The following is a 13170-nucleotide window of genomic DNA, read 5'->3' on the forward strand; positions in this document are numbered from 1 at the left end:
TCAAAAATTCACTATATCGGTCTCCATATCGGTAATCGGTGAATTTTTCCACTATAAAATCGGTCTCAAAAATCCAATATTGGTCGGGCTCTATACATCACATTATAATAGGCCTTAGAAAAAGTACTGAAAACGAAGACAAAGACATTGTAAAGGAAAAAAGAGACATAATAAAATAAATTAATTAAAAAAAAACCTTACAAACAGTTAAAATATCAGTAAAAGTCTGATGTTTTTATGAATGTGTGCATTTTGAACTTCTTGCAGGTGACACAAAAGAAAACACTTGTATCATATTACACTTATGTTCTTTTTTATTTTCCTTTTACATTTAATGTTTAATTTGCTGTACATTGAGAGCAAAGCTAACTGAAGTCAAATTCCTTCTTTGTGTTCGCCGATAAAGCTGATTCTGATTCTGATTTCTGCCAATATTTCCTCCCCAATAAATCGTGACGAGCACTTGTTCGTGCTCAGTCTTTTCAGTTATCTGGTGTCAGATTCCCGGCATCCGAGCGTGTCCTCTTGGCTCCGCGCACTAATATCAATCCTTCCTCTCCAATCTGACCCCTTTTTCCTAAAAGGCTTTTGGTTTTGGGCCACCTGTCAACTGGCAATTAATTAAAGCTCTCTGAAGAAATGATGGAGAGAGCGCATTAGGCAGCGTCCCAGCACTAATAATACGGGGCACGGCAAGTGTGTTTCACCGCATGGATACCACACAATACCAAACACACACACACACACACACTCCTGCATGAGGTGCATTCAGCATTAACCCCCCCCTCCTCCTCCTTCTCCACCTCACACAGATCCATCCCACCCGTTGTTTTAATCAGTCAATTCCTATATTTCTATTTCCTCCTCATTAATCACTCGGCTCCCAGTCCTCCAGGCTCTCATGGAGTGAATTACACACTGGAGCTCTGTGCCAATTCAAGTAAGTGAATTTCCCCCAACAGGGAAATATAACTGTCAACACGGAGCAGCTCCCTCCGACCGGCTCCTCTCCCTCTCTCCCTCTCTCCCTCTGTATCTCGCTCTCCTCCTCGGTCTGTCTCCTCCTCGGTCTGTCTTCTCTTATATCCAGTGTCCTGTGATTCGCCGCGGACTCTGTGATCTGGTTTGGATGATGTGACGTCGCCTCAAACCTCTAATCCCTCTAATATGTACGGGGATGAGTGAACGGCCATATTAAAATAAGAAATGTGTGTGTGTGGAGTGTAAGTGGGTGTGTGTTTTGGCAGCGTTTGTTGGGTGTCACAGTTTGAATGTGGACATATGGTGTGTGTGTGTAAATCTGTGTGTGTGTGTGTGTGGCCCCCTCCTCGTGGCAGCGGTGTGGTTTGGAGGAGACACGTCGAGTTTCCTGTCTTCAAAGACAACCCGTCATTATTACAGACCAACCATCCGCTGAGCGCAGGAAACCCCTTCCTCCTTCCTCTCTGCGTCCCTCCCCTCGACGCCTCGCCACTTTTTCTCACACCGTCTTTACATTTAAACTTTCAGCCGTTCTCTCACTTCAACACGTCGCCTCTTCTCCTCTCTGCGGTCGACGCCGAGCTCCACGTTGATTTGTTAACCTCTTTAACGCTTTCCAAAACCACAGACGGGTCCATCTTTACAGAAACTCACACTGTGCAGCGGAAACGTTCAAACCCACAAAAACGTAACTCTGATTCGAGCAAAACGGCCCAAAGTTCTGCAGAAATATTCAAGGATCAATTTACAAGGTTTCCAGGTGTAAGACACTGAAATTTAGGTCGTCTTCTTATATTATTTTTATTATCTTTTATTGCTTTTATTCTCTAATTTTCTAAAAAATTAATTAATTCTGGACTTTAACTGCCGTTTTAGATTTGCGTTATCACTTTTATTTGCTTTAATCGTGTTGACCTTCTGTTAACACGTTTTGTTTTTGCCTCTTGATTTGACTGTTTGTTGATGTCTATGCTTTTCATGCCTTTGCTTTGTCTGTCAAAGCACTTTGTAAACTATTGTTTTTAAAGGTGCTACATAAATAAAGTTATATTATTATCATTATCATTATTATTATTGGGTTATTTTGGACAAATCATCTTTCATTAAAGCTCTACAGGTTTGTATAAAGGGAAGTAGGATGTAAGTGGTCCAGTGCCAGTGATGTTATGTAACAAGTAACATTACTTTGTTGAAGTTCTTAAGTATTTTTGGGGGGAATATCTGTACTTAACTTGATTTTTGTCAAATTTTGTCAACTTTCACTTTTACTCCACTGTGATTTCCCCAGTTCTGGTGTTTTCCTCTCATGTGGCACAGATTGGATAATTTTAATGAAATTTTAAGCAGGAAAAACAAAACACATGAAGTTAGACATTCTCAGTTTGACTTCAGGCCTCATTCATACATAGAAATAAATCATATATATTCGGATATCTGCAAAATGAGTCTGTAGTCTCAGCAGACGGGTAAGAGCACTGTGAGTCGTACTTAACTGAAAATGCGACGATGGCGCATTTACAAAGAATCGAACAGCAGCGGCATTGTCCCGCTCCAGTGCGTGATTTCAGACAGCATGCCAGCATAGTGGAAGCAAAAGAGGCGTGACGTTTAACACGACAATCAAGGTGTTTACATGATGTTAGAAAACGTCTCATTCCTGTGTTAGTCTGACTAAAACTGGACTTTTAAAATACACATAAACATGTTAGTCAGAACTGAGCTGAATTTCTCGAAGTTGGACACACTCAGATAATGACGCTGGGGGTCGATATACGCCTCAGCTGGACCTGAACTGGCTTCGGCGTTCTGAATATGCTCCAAAGTCCCCACGCCGGGCTTTGACCGGGAAATCGAAAAACATAAATTGGCAGAAAAAAGAAGAAGAAAAAGGAAACAAAACAAGACAAAGGAACCAAAATAAGTAGGAAATGTTAAGCGCTGAAAATTTATCCATGTTGTTGCCATTTGCAAACATGTCTATGTGACGTAATACGTCAACCAGAGGAAGGTCCAATAGCAACTCGCTGAAAGCCGGCATATCGCCACAAAAAAAGAATCATCATATATTCGTGATACTGCCAAACAAACGTAGAGATGATTTCTCTCTGAATTTATGAAACGTGAGAGAAAAATGTAAAGAGATCAGCTGAGATATTTCTGCAAACATATGGCAACAGAAACCCCAATGGATGTACAAGCACGCACACACACACACACACACACACACGCACACACACACACGCACACACACACGCACATAAACAAAAAGCAACTTTCACAATGAATGCAGGATCGATAAACCAGAGTGAGTTGTATAAATCTTGTTTATATGGAGCAATCTCCTTTATTTGGTAAGCCTGTGTTATACAGTTCCCTCCAGACTTATAGATTAACAGCAGAAACAGCTCGGGTTCTCCCGGCAGCGCTGCCACACGACAGCACGGCGCTCCGAGCCAAACTCCGCTCGTGGTCGGGATGTGGCTCGCTGCAGAGCCACGAGCTGTCTGCAAAAACCTCTGACACCTGAAACGCCAACAGCTGCTGTGAGATGTCGTCATCCAGCTCGCTCTATTTCAGCAGGAGTCTGATCATGTGTGCGATTTGGATCATTATTATTTACTTATTTCTAAGATTTCTGTTTTAGTTACTAACCACATTTTAAGAGAAGTGTTGATTAACCATTTGTAACCAGAGAAAATTGGTTTGATTTCTTTAAAAAAAACATGAGGAAGGCAATGAGCAAGTTTACAAGACATGGCCCAAAAATGAGCAAAAACATCGTGAAAAATTTACAAAAAAATTACCAGAAAATAAGATGAAAAACGGTTAAAATATATATATATATATATAAAATATTTTCATTTAAAAAAAATTAAAAGTGCAAAAATGTATAAATATAGTAAACTTTAAACTAATATTTAAAACTAAATTTTGGGGTAATGTTCTTTTCACCTTTTACCATTTTTGCAATATGTAGGACATTTCTTATCAAGTAGGTTATTGTCTTTTTTTCCCATGTTTTAGAAAAAAATTCTTGAGTTTTAAAGGGTTTTATAGCTTTTGGGAGGTGTCTGATGGCAGCACAACAAAACTGATGTCGATTTAGGTTTTAATAAAATTGTGACCGCCTGCAAATATTTCAGCATCACAACTGATGAACGAATTTCTTTCAGATTTCATATTGACCATCGTTAAAAAGGGACTCAATGCGAAAGTCAAAATCTGCACACGGTTTTCATGCAGGCTCAGTCGACAGCTAGCAGCTGACGGTGCTTACCTCCCAGGGGTCTCTGTGGGGCTCCGTTGTGGCGTATCCGCGGTCCAGTGGGGCTCCCGTTGAGCTCCAGACGACCCTTCTTCCCCGGCGGCGGGAGGCCGCTGAGGTCCGGGCTGCCTCCCCTTCGCTCAGGACTGTCCTGGGTGATGGGACTCTCCCCTCCTCGCTCCATCCTCCTCCAGATCCCCAGAGGAGCTCCAGCCAGAGAGAACGAGTCTGGAAGAAAAGGGAAGGGAAACTGATTTTTTGAGGGGTAGAAACTGGCGAATAGCGTTCGGTTAAGTTGGGTGATATTCTTTGGACCAAAACCAACATCGGCCTGCATTCACCAACATGTTCCTTTGTTTTTTCTTAAATTTGAGGGAAAGAGCAGAATTGCTGGAGGGCGTGTGGATCGGTTTGGCAGATCAGACCTTCTGGTGGATTCTGGACGTGAAAATTGTTTTGTCCTTCACCTTTTTGTACCCTGGAATTGTTCCGAAAGAGCTCAGTAAGAAGGACGCGTACCTTCTTAAGATCTTTATGGCGGCTATCAACAAAAAAAAAAACAATTACAAAACGCTGGCTGCAGAGCACCTCCCCAAACTACTGTCCTTCTTATCAACATAGTTAATTTCATTCATTAGATGGAAAAAATGACTTTTTCTCTTAGACTACAAAAAGAGAAGGGAGATAAATATTAGGAGAAATGAGACTGTTACACCTGATCACCTGATGTTGTAGCTTTTATCTGTCTTTTGTGGTTGTTTATTAGGGATTAAAAATTAAATATTCTGCCTTTATTCCTGAGCTAGAGCGAGAAAATTTGCAACAAAATAAATGTTCCCTTCCTCAAGCCTAACTCAAGTTTTTCCTGAACATCCAACCAAAAACGTCGGCATAAACAACGACATTTTAGTAAAAAGTACATTTCTAAAGTCATCATAAGCAGGGCAAAAAAAAAAAAAAAAACCCAGAAAGAGTATAATCAAACCTCCCTTATTATATGCCTGTTTGGAAAAAATAATAAAAAATAAAAGTATATATAAAAAACAGGAGCAGAATTGTTCACACCTGTATTCTTATCAGTATTGTATATAAAATAACACAAAAATGCCTTGTTGTTTAGTGAATACTGTATCTGAAGAAGGCAAACAGCTGATGAAGCAGAAAATGGATCAATGTCAAACGTGTAGGGGGACGTGTGCTTGAATTCTCGCCAAAAAACAAATCCCACATAAGAACAGTTGGAGGCTCGAACCATCAGTCAGAAACCCTCAGTCGACTGAGACAATTTTTAAAAAATTTTTATGCAGTGTACTTCTGGGAACCACAAATGAAGGTCAGACTTTGCCGGCAGTCGGCACAATAACTTTTTTTTTTTCTGAGTTTATAGTTGCTGCTCAAGGCTGCAAACATCCTTTAATTTTATAGTTGGAGTTTTCTAATGTAAGAAAAACTTTACAAACGAGCAGGAGCTCAGCGCTTAGCACCGAGTGTTGATCCTCTACTGACTCATCATGAGGCGAGTTTCCATAACCCTCAAACTGAAACTGCGAATACAAAATACACCTAATGGAAACATGTCAGTTTTGAGAAAACTCCTGTTTATTGCAAAAAAAATTACGCTCCCCGACTTACCCACACTATGTTTAAGTGAAGCTAAAATATTTCGGATAAAGCCGCTGCAATCTTGCGCTGGTGACATCTATCGGAGCCAGAGTCTGTGCAAAGATATCCACGGTGGGAGAGTTCCCGCCAAAACACCCATCCGACCAATCGCGAGCAGCTCCATTGGATGCAAGCAACTTGTTTGTTGGTTTGCCGAACTGTGACGAGTTATTTTTTTCTCATCCGTTCTTTTTTCTGAGAAAATAACAATGTATTAGTCAACTTTGAATAAACATTTTGTTCAAAAAAATCCAAACTATCCCTTTAAGTGGCAAAAAAATGGCAAGTTTGTTTGACTTAATTAAAGAATTGAAGCGGATACAAACAGAAAGAGAAGAAGACGACAGACAGAGTCCCTCCTCAGTGTTTGTTGGGACTGTAAACGCAGCGCCGGCTCACTCGTGTGTTTGCGTTTAATATGTATGAGTACATATACATCACGTACACACACACATTCATGAGAGCCTCGTGGGCCGGCGTCCCCTGATAAGGGAGCGACGGCCAAACGTCTAATACGGGGTAATGCCATTAGAAACGCTGCCAGGCCAGACGGGGGACACGCGCCAACGTGTGAGGGAGCAGCCAGCTCGCTCACGCCAAATGGACCCGCTTTTATTTACATACGAGCCCCTGGACAATATCTGCCAGCATGTGTGACCCTCCAAGAGGAGAGGAGATGAGAAAGTGTCCGTGGAAAAAAAACGGCGAAGAGAGGGAGAGAAGTATGGAAATGAAGTTAGCGAGGCAGATTTGGGAGTGGAAAAACACAGAGGGTCTCTGTTCTGAGTGACATTGGCCAGCAATCCTGCAGAACAAATGAGGGAGAATCCATGGTTATTGTTTGAGTGTGGCATTTTCCACAGCGCTTGATTAGAAAATGCACCCCCTCCTCCCTCGCTTTTTAATATTTCTGCAGCTTTTTTTTTTTTTTTTACTGCTGCAGCTGTCGTAACTCTGAACAAAAGATTTTGTGTGGTGGTGTCTCTCCGCCTCGCTCCTCTCTACCTTCACAACAGCTGAAAAAAAACATCCACCACAAACAGAAAAAAACTCTCAATCTGACAAGTATTAAGAGCCCGGGCGAAATTTCAAAATGTATAATAAATTAAAAACATTAGCTTTGGCGTGATTAAAAAGTGTGGGAGGCAAAGAGGCCCCTAAAAAATGCCAGTGGCAGAGTTTAATAAGATTTTTTAAAAAAAGAAAACGAGTTGAGAGAGTTACGCTGAGTGCAAAGCGAAGGGTTTGAATGTGAGCACAGTGGCTGTGATTCACAGTGTGAGGGCTCCCTGAGAAAAAAGAGGGGCTTTGCAAATAAATCTAACCGCTGACAATGTTGTAGCTCCAATAAAGACGGAGAAGACACGGAGGAATTCACTGCTGTCAGCTGCAGTTTACGTCCACAGCTGCTCCTCAGTGAGAAGATAAGTGCGACTCTACCTGCAGGAGGAAGCGACAGACTGGAGCTCATCTTCTTATTTAACCCTCAGAGACTCATTTTTTCTGTGTTCATGCATATGGAAAACATTTTGGTAAGACTGTATTTTTGTTTAATGTTGGAATTTGCAGCTCAGCTCCTAAAATACATCTAAGATAAATAAAATTGTTGCATTTATACTGTTAAGGTCAAAAAATGCTCCATTGAAACCCATTCAAACTGACATTTTTGATCCCACAGCCATCAGAGCAGAAAAACAGGACTTGTATTATTTCTGGGTGTCATTCTGGGCTTTTAACTTGGAATTTGTTATTTTGACTATTTTCCACCTGATGAGGTCATTTTGACCATATTTGGCATATGGAGAAAATACATGCTGTTTCCACTAGGTGACCTGTCACAGTCAATGCAGCTGCTGATCACTGACATATCCCAGACTGTGATGATAGTAATTTAGCATGCAGTATACTGAAAATCATTCCTCTTAATTGTAAAAAAAATACTGAATTAAAAAAAAATATGATTAGGACTGACGCTGGTTTAAAAAATAAACTCAAAGAAAGTAGAAAATCATATTAGCGTATAATATTTTGCGTGCAGGGTGATATGAGTGAGTATTTGACACTGCACAAAATACTTATAAAAATTAATGTTGCTGCTAATAATTGACATATCAAAGGCTGTGATCATTAAAAAAAACTATATTGCATGTTGAAAATATTTCTTTTTTTTATATTAAAACATACTGACGTCATAACAAAAACCTGGCATTTAAAGGGTTAAAATTCTTAAAATTAATACCTATTTGATATTTATGGCTAGGACTAATGCAGGTTAAAGATTTAAGCAGAAAATAATATGAATGTGTAATATTTTCTAAAGCTTGATTTTGAGCAATACGAGTGTGTGTAATATTAAAGCGGACCCTAAAGGGTTAAAATAATCCTCCAGAGAATCTGTTTATCACAGACAGGTCTGAACCCGCTGCAGCTCCTCCGCTGCTGACGATCCCTATCACGACCTGTCCTCGCCGACATCTCACCATCTAAACTCCGACAGTTTCCCAACATCACCTAATCTCCGAAAACATCCTGCTTCTATTACATTTCATTTGACCCCGGAGATAAAAAACACCGTGTTTCCCTCGCTCAGATAACACGTCTCTCCTCAACAACAGCGAGTATCACCGAGTCGAATCATCGCCGGGTCGCCTGTGGTCACATGTTAAGTGTCTGAAACCTGGATGAACAACAGTTTTTGTTGGGCTGCATTCAGACCCCTTTAACAATTTAAATGTGTAAAAAGTGAGCTCATCTGTTCTGAAAACTTAAAAAAAAAGACAATGAGCAAGAAATTAAAGCAAAAAAAGAGAAATTTAATAGAAATTTTTTTAAATAGAGGAAAATGTCCACAGGACTATAGTTTTTTTATTATTATAATTATGTATTTTAAATGAAGTTACAGAATACTTATATGTTTTTAAAATTGTTTTTTGGGTCATTTTCTTTTTCTCTTTTTAATTTTTTTCATTAGCTCATTTCATGTTATTTTCTTGTATCTTTTTACTATTTTTTGTCTTTTTTTTTTTGTTAAGTTGCTCATTGCTGTAACTTCTCCTGTCGGCACCCAGAAGAAGATGCTGCTATAAACAAATAAAAAATGCCCTACAGTTACATCAAAGCGTGCACCAAAAGGTTAAAAAATCTGCAAACTTTTATCTGTTTTTATTTTTAAATTTTTAAAAATATATTCCATCATAACCCATCTAATGAATCTGCTGTGTTTATTTTTTGTACTTTGTTGCTTTGATGACACCTTTCAAAAAAACCAAATCTACCAACACAGAAGCTGAACTATGCACAGCTGTGGACTAACAGCAGCAGCAAAACGTATTTTAGCTCCCGAAAAAGATCAGTTTGAGTGAACACTATATTTGCAATATTTTCACCACTTTAGCTTAAACATGACCTAATTTCTTAGAGTCGATTTAACTGTTTTGCACGAATAATCATTTGTCATTTTTTGATCAAACACTTGTCAGTTCAAACTTCTTAAATATTAAGATTTTCTGCGTCTGTGAAACTAAATTCACAGCTTTTGGTACGAAAACATCAAACGATTAATCAAGACAATAACTGAAAGCAAAAATGGATATAATCATTAGCTGCAGCTCTTCTAATATTGTTATTTTCAATCAGTCGCTGGTACATTTCCTGCAGAACGAGTGCTCGTGTACTCATTCGCCGCTCCCATCACTGACACACGGTCCCTAACTGTGTCATTCAGTTTACGGTCAAAGAGCTTCTGTTAGTTTAAAGGTCGCTGAACTCAAATCAAACCTGTAACTGGTGTCGTATTTCAGCACTTAAGTGTTGTGTCATATATAGTTATGAATAACGGAAGTATGCAGTTATTAATCAGAGAACCAAAATGCAGATTTGCACAGAAATATGTGGGAGTGACTAAAACCTGAACACCTCTCACATCTCTGCTTTTTACTTCGTCTCATCGTTTCGTTCTCTTTGTTTTCACTGTAAACAATTAAAACCCGGAAAACTCAACAAGCTTGGCTCAGTTTCTGAGGTGTGTTTTGGACATTTCTAGGATTTTAGGATGTTTTTAAGATTTAGGACATTTCTAGGATTTTAAGGATATTACTTGAATTTTAGAACATTTCTTAGATTTTAGGAAATCTCAAGGATTTTGAAACATTTCTAAGATTTTAGGACGTTTCTAGCATTTTAGGCAATTTCTTGGATTTTAGTACATTTCTATGATTTTGGGACATTTCTATGATTCTAGGATGTCTCTGGGCTTTTCAGATTTCTTGGATTTTCAGTCGTTTCTTGGATTTTAAAACATTTCTAAAAATGATCGGGGGGCCACATGGCACCCAATCGGGGGCCAGATTTGGCCCGCAGGCCTTAAGTTGAGTATCTCTACATTAAAGCTGAGAGACGTGTATATAGTAATTTGGGTGTGGACGTGCCCACAGTCACAGACCAATAACTGCTAATCTATTTTATGCAATTATTACGGGCGTGTTGAGCAATAACCTTTTGTTCTAAACATCGTCTTTAACGGTGTGACGATGTTCAGCACATTAAATGAGGACTGATATCAAACACTGTGAGTGTTATCGTCTGCATCCTAAATCCATCTGTGCTGCATTGTTCGATAAGGCGTGTGATAGTCAGAGCAGTTAATAAAGGCGCGATAAGACCAATCTGCTATGGAGACGGGGAACAAATTTAATGTCTTTTTGATAAGACGAGGTCGTGACACATTTCCCAATTTACTGCCTCTCTGGTCAACTGTCAAACGTCTCAGAGAAACTGCAATGAGAGAAAAAACGCTGCCGAATCTTCGTCACTCGTTTTCTTTTTAAGAATGATGCAATCCGATCTTTAACCCTTTATAAATTGAATCAACATCAGTTTTCTTTTGCTGCGTTTAGACACCTTTCACAAGCTAACTGACCCTTTTGAACCTTAGAAAATTATCTAAATAAAATAGGGAAAAAGTCCTTAAAACTATACTTTAAATTAGCATAATTTATATTTAAAATTATGTTACAGAAAAATATAATAAATATATGAAGTAAATACATATATTTTCAGCCCTTTTAAGTCATTTTTCTTGTTTATTTTTGTTCTCTTTTTTTTGCCGTTTTGTACTTTTTTCACTATTTAAGCAACTTTTTCTTCTCTTTTTTTGCTGGTTTTTTTTTATTTATTTATTTTTTTTTACATTTTTCACTTTTTTCTTGTAACTTTTTCACCATTTTTTGCACATTTCTGAGCCATCTCTTGCTAAGCTGATGTTGCCTCCTCTCCATTTTTTTGATAGAAATCAAACCAATTTGCTCACTGGGTAAAGTATTTCTGCTCTGAGACTTTCCGATATAAAAGAAATAAAAGCCCTCTCTGCTCTGTTTGTCCCGCATTGTGTTTGATACAGGGAAACCTCGTGTTTTCCACGATAAGCCGCTATCAAATTCCACATTATTACACGTTCTAGACATAACAAATACACACCGAGGGCCAAAGACAAGATTGCACAGCAAAAAATGCAGACACACCCAAAGAAATAGAAGAGTGGGACACGACAACAAACACACCTATAAACAATATGTCCAGCTCAAAGACGTAAACACACACAAACTGAGGCTAACGTGTAATTCAAAGCCAGTCTAAACTCTACAAATCAGACGGCTGACAAACACTGATTGGTAGTCCCGTCCATCTGAGAGACGTACGGTGTAATGACGGGTTCAACGTGGGAGCTACAGCGACGGCCCATGAAAGCTGCTTTTTTAAAGAAAAATCTTTCTGTCGTTTAATCTTTTTTTAAAGTTTATTTTTACCTCCATCACTCTGTCTCGTGCTTTTATTTCTGCAACACTGAAATTAAAGTTTGGACAAAAAAACGCATTCAGCTGTTTTTTTATGTTCAGCCTCTGATGAAGCAAGACGTGCAAAAATGTAAAGATTTAAAGGGAAACTTCAGCGTTTTTCAGCTCGGGCCCCATGTTTTTGCGTCCAATGGAGACAGATTTATTTAAAAACTGGTCCTGTAATGAGCGAGAGCGCCGCGAAACAAGCAGCAACGAAATCACTCAGGTTCACACCATCGATTTTCGTCCACTAAAGAGCTTATTTTTGCCACTGATTGATTTTCTAAGTGTCTGACAACATTATGTCCCTTCAGAGAGACAAAACATTTACATTTCTATCATTCGCTTAATCCTCTCTGTGACTGTATGTAACAAAGTCTTGCATTCGTGCGATTACATTTTTTCAACATCGTCTCAAAGTTTCCAAGACCAGAAACAACAAAATCGGTTGTGATTTGGGCTCGTGGCGTGAAAAGCTGCTGTTTTTAACTGAGTTTCCAGCAGAGATCGGGCCCCCAGAATCTGAGATCAGACGCATAAAACACACAAAAACATAACATGCGCCTTTTCCCAAACATAAAATGGCATCTCTAAAGGAGGAAAGTGTCATCAGAGCAGCGTACACACAGTTTTAACTGAGATAGCTGAGATAATAAGAAGAGGATTAAACATAAGTTGAGAAACGGAAAACAATGATTTATGGTTGTTTGCACACTTCACTGATTGTTCTAATTTAATTTTTGCAGCTTGCACTGCGTTCTGTAAAATGTCAATCACAGCCACATGTGTAAAGTCAATCTTAAATTATTTAACGTTGATGAATTAGCTGAAAATGTGAAAGAGTCAGTGAGATTTCAGAACAAAACTTCTCCTCGAGCGAGACCAGCGAAAGGTGAAGAAAAAAACACTTCATTTCTCTGTGGGGATCATTTCCGTAATATTATCAGACACTTGCAATAACCTGCAATAATCTGCAGTAGTCTCCAATCTGTCCAGGGTGTGCCCCGCCTCTTGCCCAATGACAGCTGGGACCTTTAAGAGGACAAACGACTAGAGACAAAGAATGAATGAAAAACTGGCAACAACAGTCTGAGCCTGTCAGCAGCAAAAACAAACACTTGTGGTGGATGTAAACGAACGGCGTGAACGTGCCAAGTTTCACGGCTGCAGCGCTCTCATAGTCAAAGTCAGAGTAAACTTTATTATCCTACAAGAGGAACGTGAAACTAATATTCCGCTTAATCCGTCAATACTGGACCAACGTCAAAACTCACGATGCATTCGTGTGGTGTCGGAAAAACTGAAAACACACATGAACGCTCCCTCAGGTCGCAACAGCAACTCAAAAAGTCAGAAAATTTTAGTACACGACTTTCAAACTTTGAGGTCATATACACAAAAACATGACAGACGAAAGAAAACGTCTCG

The 13170-nt window shown here is 39.2% G+C and overlaps 1 protein-coding gene across 3 annotated transcripts in view; it reads right to left on the reverse strand.

Annotated features, from left to right (window-relative positions):
• satb2 (SATB homeobox 2) overlaps positions 1–13170 on the reverse strand; it is a 131656-nt gene that overhangs the window by 89127 nt on the left and 29359 nt on the right. For all 3 annotated transcript variants that reach the window (XM_088083724.1, XM_088083723.1, XM_088083725.1), the window contains exon 3: positions 4259–4474. In XM_088083724.1, coding sequence (XP_087939850.1) covers positions 4259–4474 — 216 coding nt within the window. The remainder of the gene's footprint in view (positions 1–4258; positions 4475–13170) is intronic.

The sequence above is a fragment of the Plectropomus leopardus genome, chromosome 10 (assembly GCF_026936395.1).
Source record: "Plectropomus leopardus strain MGB_pleo_1.0 chromosome 10, ASM2693639v1, whole genome shotgun sequence".
NCBI classification, from domain to species: domain Eukaryota; kingdom Metazoa; phylum Chordata; class Actinopteri; order Perciformes; family Serranidae; genus Plectropomus; species Plectropomus leopardus.